This window comes from Panulirus ornatus, chromosome 12 (genome assembly GCF_036320965.1).
Source record: "Panulirus ornatus isolate Po-2019 chromosome 12, ASM3632096v1, whole genome shotgun sequence".
Classification (NCBI taxonomy): domain Eukaryota; kingdom Metazoa; phylum Arthropoda; class Malacostraca; order Decapoda; family Palinuridae; genus Panulirus; species Panulirus ornatus.
Window position 1 is genome coordinate 49,352,537 of NC_092235.1, and position 14,149 is coordinate 49,366,685.

At 44.7% G+C, this 14,149-nt stretch overlaps 1 protein-coding gene across 1 annotated transcript in view; it reads left to right on the forward strand.

Moving 5' to 3' along the window:
• The first annotated feature begins 1,571 nt into the window (after positions 1-1,571).
• Positions 1,572-14,149, forward strand: part of LOC139752044 (tubulin alpha chain-like) — a 73,177-nt gene continuing 60,599 nt past the window's right edge. The window contains exons 1-3 of the mRNA XM_071667859.1: positions 1,572-1,714; positions 4,699-4,768; positions 5,899-6,011. Of these exons, the coding sequence (XP_071523960.1) occupies positions 1,587-1,714; positions 4,699-4,768; positions 5,899-6,011 (311 nt within the window). The 5' untranslated portion in view covers positions 1,572-1,586. The remainder of the gene's footprint in view (positions 1,715-4,698; positions 4,769-5,898; positions 6,012-14,149) is intronic.

The following is a 14,149-nucleotide window of genomic DNA, read 5'->3' on the forward strand; positions in this document are numbered from 1 at the left end:
AATAATAATAATAATAATAATAATAATAATAATAATGATAACAATGATAATAATGATAGTAATATTATAAATAATAATAATAATGATAATATTGATAATGATAATAATAATGATGATAATAATGATAATAATAATAATAATAATAATAATAATAATAATAATAATAATAATAATGGTAATAAGATAATGGTAGTCATCATAATATTATTTCAGTATTATAATAATAATGATAGCAACAAGTGAACGAAAGAAAACAAACATATTCGGGAAATAAATAGACCCACAGATGAACAGAAATAAACATATTTACGTTACACGCTGGCCATTGTTGACAACACAGCACAGCAAAGCATGTAATCCAAAGAAATGTTTGCGATAATGTATGTTTACCGTGGGTAGTACATCATCTAGTCTAATGACCACTCACCAGTTGCTGACCATTATACCTAACAACATAACAGCTTTTACATTTCATGTGATACTTCAACCGTGCGTCACGTCCTGAAGCATGCACGCTGTGAGTGGCCACGAAACACAGCACAGTCGATTAAGACAAGAGTAGACTTTCCTAACATCGCTGGCCCGGGCAGACGGACGGATATTGCAACAGAATGTTGTTGTCTGCTTCAGCGAACGTTTTATTATATAGTGTTCGTGAGACAGGAAGTTCTTTACTGTTTTTATCGTCACTCACATTCTTCGTTTCTTCTTTATTTTTCCCCTGTATAACAGCACTTGTACATCAGCTTTAACCTTGAAAGGAGTTGGACAATGACCATATCAAAGTAATAGAGATTTAAGATGGAGGAATTACCTCTTTTATGTTAGCTGAGGCGACACGGCCAACTGAATACCGTGATCAAAGCCATCTCATTAACGCTCTTTGGATTTTATATATATATATATATATATATATATATATATATATATATATATATATATATATATATATATATATATATATATATATATATTGGAAAGGATCACAGTTTTGCGCGTGATCAAGTATATTCCCATGATTCCACGGGGAAAATGAAATACGATAAATTCCTAAGTGCACTTTCGTGTAATAATCACATTATCAGGGGAGACACAAGAGAGAAATATAACAGTCAGTTGATACACAACGAAGAGACGTAGCTAGGACGCCATTTGGTAAACATGCGATTGTCCAAGACAATGATGTGATTATTACACGAAAGTGCACTTGGGAACTTATCGTGTTTCATTTTCCCCGTGGACTCATAGGCATATATATATATATATATATATATATATATATATATATATATATATATATATATATATATATATATATATATACTATATATACCTTACCTGAGCCAGGTACCCATTTTATCGACCAACTCTTACGGGTGGATGAACAGCCGGGTTGACTGTTGACTGCTGCAACCAGATTCGAACCTTTGCGCTCGTTCCTGGGCTGCCCGCGAATGAGTTACAGTCAGCAACGCTAACCATTACATCCATATTCATGTCCTCGACTAACACGTGCATACTTAACATTACATGTGAATTCATGGATTGTGTTGGTGTGTGGTGGCAGGGAGCTGTGCGTCAACGTCATGTCCATAGTGGAGGACCGCTATGAGGCCGTGGACTTCAGCGTGCCTTACTTCACCGACTCCTACAGCTTCGTCATCCGCAACCCGCTGCCGCCGCCCCGCTGGTGGTCCATCGTCTTCCCCTTCACGTGAGTTCCGCCACGACATTCTACTCCCCACCTCCACAAAACAGTTATGACAATTAGGTGGGTCACGACCCTCCTCTGTCTGCCACCACAGTAGATTCTAGACAACCAGTAGATCATGGCCTTCTACTGTCTACCACAAAAGTAGAGATAACCAATAGAGCACGAACCTCATCTGTCATCCACCACAGGAGACTCAAAATAACTAATAGATAACGAACGTTTCTGTCAACACCTACGGCAATCAACCCTAGACACAGAATAGATCACAATTTTCATCCGTCTTCTTACAGCCCTCTCCTGTCTTCCCATTATGAGTGTTCACAGCTAATAGTGTAGTGTTAACACCTTTCTCTCTTAGTCATAAGCTCCAGACTTTTGAATTTATGCTTTCTTCTACTGCTACCAGAAAATGCTTTGCCAAGAATCCAAGGATATTCACTCAGCAATATATTTTCATTTATTTATTATACTTAATCGCCGTCTCCCGCGTCAGCGAGGTAGGAAACATACGAGAAATGGCCCAACCCACCCACGTACATATGTATGTACATAAACGCCAATACACGCATATATAAATAATATACATTTCAACGTATACATACACATACACATATATACACATGTACATATTCATACTCGCTGCCTTCAGCCATTCCCGTCGCCACCCCCGCCACACATGAAATTGCAGACCCCCCCACCCACCCCATCCCGCGGCCACCACCACCACCAACGAAGTAGCGCCAGGAAAAGACAACAAAGCCCTCATTCGTCCACACTCAGTCTCTAGCTGTCATGTGTAATGCATTGAAACCACAGCTCCCTTTCCACATCCAGGCCTCACAGACCTTTCCATGGTTTACCCCTGACGGATGATAACAAGACACCTTTAAATACCAATACTTATTCCAGCACCTTATACAATGAGTATCACTTAATTTCACCCTACAATCACCCGAAGTCAGACATGCAGAGGAGGGCAGCCCTAAGATACCGACTTCATTAGTTACTAGCCTCGACCTCGTTGCTCTCATTTACAGTTTCCTATTTCTCACATAGATTTTTATTTCTTACTTATAAAACATGATTTCCCTTGATAGGCGGGTTTTACATGCACTTCAGTGTTATTAAGTATAACAGTTACCTTATACCACTTGGCGCGCTTTCGTCCTCCCACCTCGCTCTGGCCTGAAACAAACACATCTCCCTTCAGAATATGTACAATTCCGTGATTCTTATTACAAATATCAATGTGTAAATCCACATTTCACTTCTTAGCCTAAGAGGACTCAAATATCACTGAACATACCAATAAAGGCCGCGTGAAGCGTCCGTCTTTCCCTCACTCGTGCCGCTCTGTGAACCCGCAGACTCCCAAGCGATGCGAAACAACATGAGAGCATCGAGGTCTGTCCCTCCACTATTGTCTTCTCCCATGGTTCTTTACACATCATTTACTTTCAAGTTGCATTTCCTTACACTCACCCTGGGAAACTTTCATCATGACCCCCATGATGTACTAGCCTGATCATCATCCCTGAGAAAGACCAGCCAGCGTATACTACCTCTCCTACTCTACATGACCCAGAGTTACACCCAGTAACACTCACCCCGGGAAGCTCTCTTCATGATCCACATGAATTATTGTCTCTGAATGTCATCCTTCTGTCAATCCTCTACTCTACCTCTCCTGCCAGCCCGCTCTAATCCAGCAACGCCTACACAACGCTGACCGCGGTAGCTTGTGCACAAAAACACCTTTGTGTTTCCCAGAATTGTTCCGCAGGCTCCTCCGTCCCGTCTCTGTTGTTCTTCCAACTTTCCCCCTAACCATCTGCTGTCGGTCACTACCTGACGCTCCCTCCAGGCTCACATCCCGATAGTCTGATCCCTCTAGATGTCCATGTTGCTCGTATCTCCTGCTTCCCCTTCATCTGAAGTCAGATCGTGTTCGTCCTCAGTGGAGCTGTCCCCATCCTTCTCATACAATTCCTCCGGTGCTACTCTCAAATGCATTCTGTGTATGACTCTTGCCTCAGTCTCTCCATTTTCTGGTACAATCTTATATAAACATCCCTCTTCCCCTAGTCTGTTGGTCACTACAAATATATTGTCTAGCCAATTGTCCTGTACTTTGCACCTCCCTTTACCTGGAGGTTCCTGAGTAGCACTCTATGACCTACCAGTAAAGGCAGTCCCCTGACCACCACCCTCCCCGGTTATACCACTTCTTCCCCTCCCGGCATGCCTTCCCAAGGTTATCCCATGCAAGCGCCCACGCCTTCGGTAGGTTTTCACGATGAGTGATCACCCAGTCATCAGATGTATCCTCATTTGTCCCTAGTTCAGGCGGTAGCGCATCTACGGGAAGACTCGATTCTCTACCAAACTCAAGGGAGTGCGGGGAAGTCCTCTTCCGTAGGTTTCCACGCGTAGGCTCCTGTTCCCGGGGCAGATAGGATATTCCCACGTAGGCTCCTGGTCCCGGGGCAGATGGGGTATTCCCACGTAGGTCTCTGTTCCCGGTGCACGCGGCGTGATGCCTGTCTGTCTTAGATTCTGCCGAGCAGAATGGACAGAACGCCCATAACAAGAAATGAATGGAATAACTTGTTGCAAAAGCTGTCAAGTGGTATTTATAGTGTATGGAAGGTGGAATATAGCGGATGAAGACTCTGAGTATATGGGTTTGATACAAAAGCTTAGAATGTCGTATGATAAAGAAAGTTCAGGGGACGGGGGCCCCATAGGTGTAGAATTCTCTGCTATTCCTCATAAACAGATAATCGCAAAGTTGGACAATCCATGAGAGAAAATCTGTAGTGTTTGTATCTTTTTATGTGCTTTTATGGTTTGATTCTGGGGTTTTTGCTTTGGATAGAATTGCAAGTCTGATTTTTCTTTTTCATGACGGACAAAGGAAAACTCTCAAGAAAATATCAAAATTAGTGATGAACATAAGTAACCAGTGTACGTTTGGTCTGCAGGTGGGAGACCTGGGCGGCGGTGCTGACGTCGGTGTTGGTGGCGGCCATGTTCTTTCATATCCTGCTCAAGGTTAGTCAGCGCGGCTGAGCACTCAGGCCACACCTTTCTATTCCAGACATAATCCAAGGTCACCTTTTTGCTTACCTGGTCGTGTGGGATGCCTTGAGACCCCTAAGATCAGTTTCCTAGAATCACGGTTAACACCTCCCTGGGAATTTTCCTATTTATTTTACATATGTTTGATGTTTCGTACGAATAAGTGCGTGTGACGTAAGTCTTGCTCATGACAATCGATGCCTGTAACCTGTACTCTATGACTTTATAACACATCATGATTTATTCCTTTTCAAGTTACAGTAACAACATATAGAGTAACGGATGTGATAAAGTAAACCTGGTGATGAAGTACATTAGATTGGACTGTAAGCCAAATGACAGGATTAGCTAGTTGAAAGATCAAACCAATCGCTGGAAAAAGCCAGCAATGGAGAAAATACGGTGAAGGAAGAAACCACTTGTTAGAGTAAGCCTCCTATACTTGTAAGCAGATTACGTGATTGTCTCATGTGATGGATTAAGCCCAATGTAGTAAAATGTCAAGAGACTGATTAAGCTAGCTTGCATAATAATTGCTGGAAGAGGGGTATCGAGTAAGTCAGATGTAGGACGAGGAGAGATTAAGTGGTAAGCCAGGTTTAGGAAGAAAACAGATTCTAAACAACCCAGGTTTTGGACGAGGACAAGTTATAAAACAGGTGTTGAAAGAAAGCAGGTTAAGTAGTTTGTCAAGTGTCGGCAAAAGACAGATTAAGTAGTGCGCCAAGTCTTAGAATCAGCCAGGTTAAACAGTAAGCCAGCCGTAGGTCGAAAACAGGTTTAAAGTGACCCAGAGGTGCTGGAGAAATACGGTCAAGTGAACCAGGTAATGTTGTAAGCCATATGGTAGAAAAAATGCTGAAAGAAGACAGGATATAGAGAAAGCCAGCTGCCGGAAGAAGACAGATTATAAGACAGATTACTGTGCAAGCTGGGTGCTGACAGAAAATAATTCATAGAGCAAGTAGGGTAATAGTAGGAAAACAGGTGCTGGTAGAAGACAAACTACAGAATAAGTCAGATGCTACACTGACACAGGTTACAGAGTAAATAGCTCATGGGGTAAGCCAGACGGTGGAGTCAGTTTAGTACTGCTTCTGCAGGTGACGGTGTTGATGGGGAGGAGGAGCAGCAGCAGCAGCGGGGCGGTGTTAACGGTGGTGGGAACACTCCTGCGTCAGGTCAACGGCCGCCCGCCCTCACACCACTCTCTCAGGTCTGTGTAATAATATCATCGATGATAACATGCAGTGTTACTGAATTACTGCAACTAAAGGCAGAATTTTTACAAAATAGGTGCAAGCAGTTCAGATAATGGGGCTATCTAGAGGGGACCAACAGTCTTTAACGCATTGTGATGTCATTCCACTTGTAAGTTATGATGTTCACAATGGTTGTGATAGGTCTGTTGTTTTAGCCATCTGAACGTGTTCATATGGACTCTCTATAGTAGTGCCGAACTGTATATTCAAGAACAAGTGGCCTCTAGTGGCAGGAGGGAGGTGACATGGCGCGGATGGTGCTGGAGCTTCTTCCCCAGCTGTCGGATGAGTTTTAAGTGATAATTGAAAACAACTGCGAGGACGTTTGTTGAGCGCCTCTTGCTGGGTGTGTACGGAAGATAGTCGGACAGTGATCTTTTGCGTTCTTTTCTGCAGTGTCTTCAGTGCGTGGTGAATAGGGAAGACCAGGTGAGAGTAGTGACCAGGTAATAACAAGGCCATGCCATGTGAATGACCAGAGAAAAAGGCAATTGATAATCAAATGACATGTAGATAGTAACCAGATGATGTACAGGTGATGAGTGGATAATGACCAGATAGTGTTCAAAATATGATGACGTATTAATCAATAAGTGACCAGACAGTGACCAATCAGTACCCAGGTGGTGAGTAATCAAAAACCAAGCAATGATCAGAGGACAAATAGGTGGCAGAAAAGCTAGCAGAAGATGAACAAGTATATAAATACTAGGGAAAAAATGGTGACCAAAAAAAAAACTAGGAAATTCTTAAATAAATGACGTGATAACGGCGATCACGACAAAGTGGGCCATGACTTAAGAAGCATCCTAGCTATGCCTGATGGACTACCACGTTATGACTAAGGAAAAAAAGGAGGCCATTCATATAGCCCATTCCACAGCCGCTTTCACTGCATCCATGTGAAAGACAGTGATGTGTGGGTAAGGGTATGATGTAACTCATGTATATATATTGTTACGAACTCAATACTTATTCAGGCAAGGTCGCCAGTAACATATATGTTACAAATACTACTGACCATTGTCTTGCAAGGACGTTATAGATTTGTTGTTTCACAACGGGATAACACAATGATAAAGTTATGGGATCGAATTAAAGAGCAGCATTACATTATATCTACTTATGATGAAAGAATTCAAGTGTACAAAGATAGGCACATAAATCAAGCATGAATCATTTACGTTAACACTGAACATGAGTCAACATTGAACATGAGTTAACACTGAACATGAGTTAACATTAAACATGAGTTAACATTCCAGATAAGATTTCAAGCCAGGAGATCTCTTTCCTTTAAGACACTTTGTTCGAAAACATTACACTTAGTTAGACCTGACGTGACACAGTAAACATCATCGTTACACTTAACTAAACCTGATGTAACACAATAAACACTTAGCTAAACCTGACGTGACACAGTAGTAACGGGCTTATAGCAGTAACGGCTTATAGCACAGCAGGGCTTACAGGCTTACAGGCTTACAGCTGGGGACACCAGTTACCTCGCTGGGCTAGAGAGAGAGGAATCCAATCTCAGCGGGTGTAGTGGGTACAAGTAAAGACAAGCGTTCACCCTTGCTGCTATACAACGCTACATTTTGGTTGGCTATGGAACTGTCAGCAATTCTTATTGGTTGGAGGGTCCCAGAGTCTCGGCGTAGTCACACTCTTTGGTTTCTTGCGAACGTCAGCACCAATGACATACGGTGGTGAAATACCCCACAGCTGACCCAGCGCCTTGACTTGGCGCCTCTGATGAGGGTTCGGGTTTCGGAGGACTAGTCAACAACTGTTTCAAAACAGAATCACTAAGCCAAATGCTGGGTGGGCAGAAACTTGTTACCTTGTTACCTCATTAACCCGGCGGTAGTCAATACAGAACCGATGGGTCCCATCGAACTTAGATACGAGAGTAACAGGGGAACTCCACTCTGACTGACATGGCTCAATCAGGTCGTGCTCAAGCATATAGTTCACCTCAGTGCGAAGGATGGCCTCTCGTTGTGGGCTCACCCGGTACGGAGCCGATTTAACCAGTCGGGCTGCTTCCACGTCCACATCATGGGTTGCGAGCGAGGTCTGTCCAGGTGTGTTTCGGAAAACCTCCGGATGTTTTGACAACAAGGCGGACATTTGCACATGTTGATCTTCCGATAGATGAGAAAGTTTGGTCTCCCGCTTCCCGTTCGCGCCTCCGTCCTGTTCCCAGGTCTCCGAGGCACTCGCAGCTACGTCGTCGACTTCGTCACACACGGCTACCGCTGGACGTTGGATGATGCAGACTGGCACCTTCGGTTCCAAGGGGGTAGGATCACGACGGAAATATGGCTTAAGCATATTGACGTGGCATAATCTCCGACCTCTGCGCCTATCGGGGGTAGAGAAGAGGTAATTTGAGTCTCCTACACTCCGGATAATGGTGTAGGAGCCCTGGAACCGGGCAGCCAAGGGTTGACCTGGTTGCGATAGTAGAAGCAACACCTCGTCCCCAGCCTCAAACTTTCTCGAACGAGATCCTTTGTCATATCATCTCTTCATTCGTGCTTAGGTCTCTGTCAAATTCTGCCGAGCGGTTTTCCAGGACCTTCGCAGTTTCTCCTTGAACTCGCTGACAGAGTCCAACAGGCCGACACTCTCACTCGAGTTGAGCCACACGTCTTTCAGTAACTTAAGAGGCCCTCGGACCTCGTGTGCAAACATCAGCTCAAAGAAAGAGAAACCTAGAGATTCATTAGGCACCTCTCTCGTGGCGAAGAGAAGAAATGGGAGTCCCTTATCCCAGTCCTTAGTGTTGTCAGCACAATACTTCTTTATCATGGACTTCAGGGTGGAATGGTAACGTTCCAGTGCTCCCTGGCTCTGAGGGTGGTAAGCAGTGGAGGTAATCTTACCGATACCCAGCTCCCTCAGGGTTTGTCGAAAAGTCCTGGACATGAAATTGGATCCCCGATCAGATTGCACCTCTTTGGGAAGTCCAAATTTTGTGAAGAAGCTAAGCAGCTCCCGGACAACAGTCTTGGCATTCATGCTTCTCAATGGTATTGCTTCGGGATATCTCTTGGACATATCAATAATACTTAAAATGTAACAGTGGCCAGAGGAGGTCCTTAGCAATGGGCCCACAATGTCAACTATGACTCGGTCAAACGGAGCTTCAAATGGGGGAATAGGAACTAAGGGGGCAGCCTTAAGCTTCTGATTAGGCTTTCCCATCACTTGACATGTATGACACGTCTTTACGTACTGAGAGACATCCCGGCGGACACCAGGCCAATATACATTCCGCCACACTCGGTCCAGGGTCTTCCTTCCCCCTAAATGACCGGCGAAATTTGAGTCATGCGCCAGCTTCAAAATCTCCCTCCTGTAGGGACGCGGCACTAACACCTTGTGAACTGCCTGCCACTCCTCGTCTTCCCCATTACATGACACTGGACACCACCTCCTCATTAACAACCCATCCCGGAGGTAATAACCGTCAACCGATGCCTCAGCCGACTCAAACAATTCCTTAAACTCGGGTTCGGCTCTCTGTAATCTCTTCAGATTCTGACGAGACAAATCATCAGTCTCATCCGTCGACGCGGGGTCAGTGCCTAACTCAGCAAAGAAGGTATCAGCGAGCTCCACCTCACTCGGCTCACTCTCGGGCAGTGACTGTAGTTTTCCCGCCTCACGCTCTGTCTCCTGGAGCTTGCAACTTGCTTTTTTAGCGGACATAGACCGGGTAACTGCGCATACGGGGAATAGGTCCGGTACCTCTTCCTCAAGCTGCACTGCCTCCGTAGACTCCACCGGGCCCGTAGGCAACACGAGCATTGGGTTCATTTTCCCACCCGCTGGGTCATTGCCTAACACAAAGTCCACACCTTAGACAGGTAGCCTATTTACAACTCCTATGAGAGCATGGCCCGTGAAAAGATCTGTTTCTACCCTCACGTCGACTAGCGGAGCTTCCTTGGGACCCGACAGTCCATCTAGCAAGACTCGGTCTCCAGACTCTCCTCGCGGCACCAAGCCATCCAACATCAGGGACTGCAGCGCACCAGAATCCCGTAATACGGTCACTTTTCGTCGTACACCACATCTACTAACATAGCCCTCAGACAGGAACGCATTGTAGTTCCCACAGAACGGATCCTTAACTACAGATTGATTAACACTATCGCAAACCCTCTTTTTCCTAAGAGCAGGGACAGCCTCACCTACTTTACAAAGTGGACCTAAAGTTGAGAAGAGACTCATCGGCCTACTTTTGGTAGAATCTCTGGATTCCTTCACTCGAGCCCAGCAATCCCTCACCTGGTGCCCAGCCTTGCCACAGTGAGAGCAAAACTTTACTTTCTGGGAGTATTTCCCCTGACTTTTATGAGTTACCGGCAAGGTAGCAGATTCAGGTGGGATCACATGATCATTGGTCCTCCCTCTGCCGTCGTAGCCCTTTGAACGCCTGCCCGCGTCAAGTTTGACATCTAACATGTACTCATCTGCTAGTTTCCCAGCCTCCTCAAAATCCTTCGATGCTTTAGTTATTACGTACTGCCGTACATCACGGGGTAGACCGTCCTTACATTCCTCGAACACAAATAGTTTCAGGACCGATTCAGCATCGATATAAGCTCCCGCAGAGTGTACCCACTGCGCGCCTAACTTGTACTTCTCACAAAAGTGATCTAGGTAGGTTTGATCAGTCACACTCTTTGGTTTCTTGCGAACGTCAGCACCGATGACATACGGTGGTGAAATGCCCCGCAGCTGACCGAGCGCCTTGACTTGGCGCCTCTGATGAGGGTTCTGGTGCCGGAGGACTGGTCAACAACTGCTTCAAAACAGAATCACTAAGCCAGATGCTGGGTGGGCAGAAACTCCGAGCCAACAGAAAAAGGCATCACTCCTAGCCCTGATAAGAAATATCAACAACATACACGAGGACACACACACGTGATATATATATATATATATATATATATATATATATATATATATATATATATATATATACCTGTAATAGTACAGGGCAGCAGGTGTTTTTCCTTCGTGTTGTGTGACAGATGTGGTTCACGTATTGTTGACAGAAGTTGAGGCCTGAATATAATGGCCATAGAGTGAAGTTGTGGTGGGCGACTACGAGGTGCAGGTGTACGACCAGCTGGTGATGGCGGGCAACACGGCCGTGCTCAGGTGCGCCGTCCCCTCCTACGTGCGGGAGTACGTCACGGTCACCTCCTGGCTCCACGACAACTCCTTCAACATCTACCCGTCCCTGCACGGCGACGGGAAGTACCACATGAGCAGCGAGGGTGAGCTCCACGTGCTGGAGGTGGGGCCCCAGGATGGTCTCTCCCGCTTCCAGTGTCGCACCCTCCACCAGCTGACCAGCCGGACCCAGCTGTCCCGCACACCAGCTAGGATCATCATCACAGTATAAAGGTCTGAAGGCAAGACCGATTTCGACGATGAAGGCCTGCACTGTGGCTGAGAGATTGACTTGAGGAGGCAGAAGTGATATTGTGACAGTGATTGTGTCAGCGTCGCGTCGCCTCGCCGCAGTGTATCGAGACAGACTTCCCCAGAACTTTTAAAGGGGAAGTAAATGTTTATAGTTGTGTTACTGGAGTGATAGTTTTCATGCATGGTGTTTTTGACAAGAAAATAGTGAAGTTGGAGAAAAATGTAGCTTAGACACTGAAGCTTATTGATACAGTGGTGAAATTGATGAGAACTGCTATTGACGTTTGTGTGAATAAATTGTACATTTCCTTTTCCATAGCCAGAGGTTGAACCATTATGTGACACTCATTTTTTTCATTCATTTCAAGCTAAAAGTTTGTTTTCTAAATTGTTTCTTACATTTTTCATATGTATATATATGTATGTGTGTGTGTGTGTGCGTATGTGTGTGTATGTGTGTGTGTGTGTGTATATGTATATATATATGTATATTATCCCTGGGGATAGGGGTGAAAGAATACTTCCCACGTATTCCTCGCGTGTCGTAGAAAGCGACTAGAGGGGACGGGAGCGGGGGGCCGGAAATCCTCCCCTCCTTGTATTAACTTTCTAAAATGGGAAACAGAAGAAGGAGTCACGCGGGGAGTGATCATCCTCCTCGAAGGCTCAGAGTGGGGTGCCTAAATGTGTGTGGATGTAACCAAGATGTGAAAAAAGGAGAGATAGGTAGTATGTTTGAGGAAAGGAACCTGGATGTTTTGGCTCTGAGTGAAACGAAGCTCAAGGGTAAAGGGGAAGAGTGGTTTGGAAATGTCTGGGGAGTGAAGTCAGGGGTTAGTGAGAGGACAAGAGCAAGGGAAGGAGTAGCAATACTCCTGAAACAGGAGTTGTGGGAGTATGTGATAGAATGTAAGAAAGTAAATTCTCGATTAATATGGGTAAAATTGAAAGTTGATGGAGAGAGGTGGGTGATTATTGGTGCATATGCACCTGGGCATGAGAAGAAAGATCATGAGAGGCAAGTGTTTTGGGAGCAGCTAAATGAGTGTGTTAGCGGTTTTGATGCACGAGACCGGGTTATAGTGATGGGTGATTTGAATGCAAAGGTGAGTAATGTGGCAGTTGAGGGAATAATTGGTATGCATGGGGTGTTCAGTGTTGTAAATGGAAATGGTGAAGAGCTTGTAGATTTATGTGCTGAAAAAGGACTGATGATTGGGAATACCTGGTTTAAAAAGCGAGATATACATAAGTATACTTATGTAAGTAGGAGAGATGGCCAGAGAGCGTTATTGGATTACGTGTTAATTGACAGGCGTGCGAAAGAGAGACTTTTGGATGTTAATGTGCTGAGAGGTGCAACTGGAGGGATGTCTGATCATTATCTTGTGGAGGCTAAGGTGAAGATTAGTATGGGTTTTCAGAAAAGAGGAGTGAATGTTGGGGTGAAGAAGGTGGTGAGAGTAAGTGAGCTTGGGAAGGAGACCTGTGTGGGGAAGTACCAGGAGAGACTGTGTACAGAATGGAAAAAGGTGAGAACAATGGAAGTAAGGGGAGTGGGGGAGGAATGGGATGTATTTAGGGAATCAGTGATGGATTGCGCAAAAGATGCTTGTGGCATGAGAAGAGTGGGAGGTGGGCTGTTTAGAAAGGGTAGTGAGTGGTGGGATGAAGAAGTAAGAGTATTAGTGAAAGAGAAGAGAGAGGCATTTGGACGATTTTTGCAGGGAAAAAATGCAATTGAGTGGGAGAAGTATAAAAGAAAGAGACAGGAGGTCAAGAGAAAGGTGCAAGAGGTGAAAAAAAGGGCAAATGAGAGTTGGGGTGAGAGACTATCAGTAAATTTTAGGGAGAATAAAAAGATGTTCTGGAAGGAGGTAAATAGGGTGCGTAAGACAAGGGAGCAAATGGGAACTTCAGTGAAGGGCGTAAATGGGGAGGTGATAACAAGTAGTGGTGATGTGAGAAGGAGATGGAATGAGTATTTTGAAGGTTTGTTGAATGTGTCTGATGACAGAGTGGCAGATATAGGGTGTTTTGGACGAGGTGGTGTGCAAAGTGAGAGGGTTAGGGAAAATGATTTGGTAAACAGAGAAGAGGTAGTAAAAGCTTTGCGGAAGATGAAAGCCGGCAAGGCAGCAGGTTTGGATGGTATTGCAGTGGAATTTATTAAAAAAGGGGGTGACTGTATTGTTGACTGGTTGGTAAGGTTATTTAATGTATGTATGACTCATGGTGAGGTGCCTGAGTATTGGCGGAATGCGTGCATAGTGCCATTGTACAAAGGCAAAGGGGATAAGAGTGAGTGCTCAAATTACAGAGGTATAGGTTTGTTGAGTATTCCTGGTAAATTATATGGGAGGGTATTGATTGAGAGGGTGAAGGCATGTACAGAGCATCAGATTGGGGAAGAGCAGTGCGGTTTCAGAAGTGGTAGAGGATGTGTGGATCAGGTGTTTGCCTTGAAGAATGTATGTGAGAAATACTTAGAAAAGCAAATGGATTTGTATGTAGCATTTATGGATCTGGAGAAGGCATATGATAGAGTTGATGGAGATGCTCTGTGGAAGGTATTAAGAATATATGGTGTGGGAGGCAAGTTGTTAGAAGCAGTGAAAAGTTTTTATCGAGGATGTAA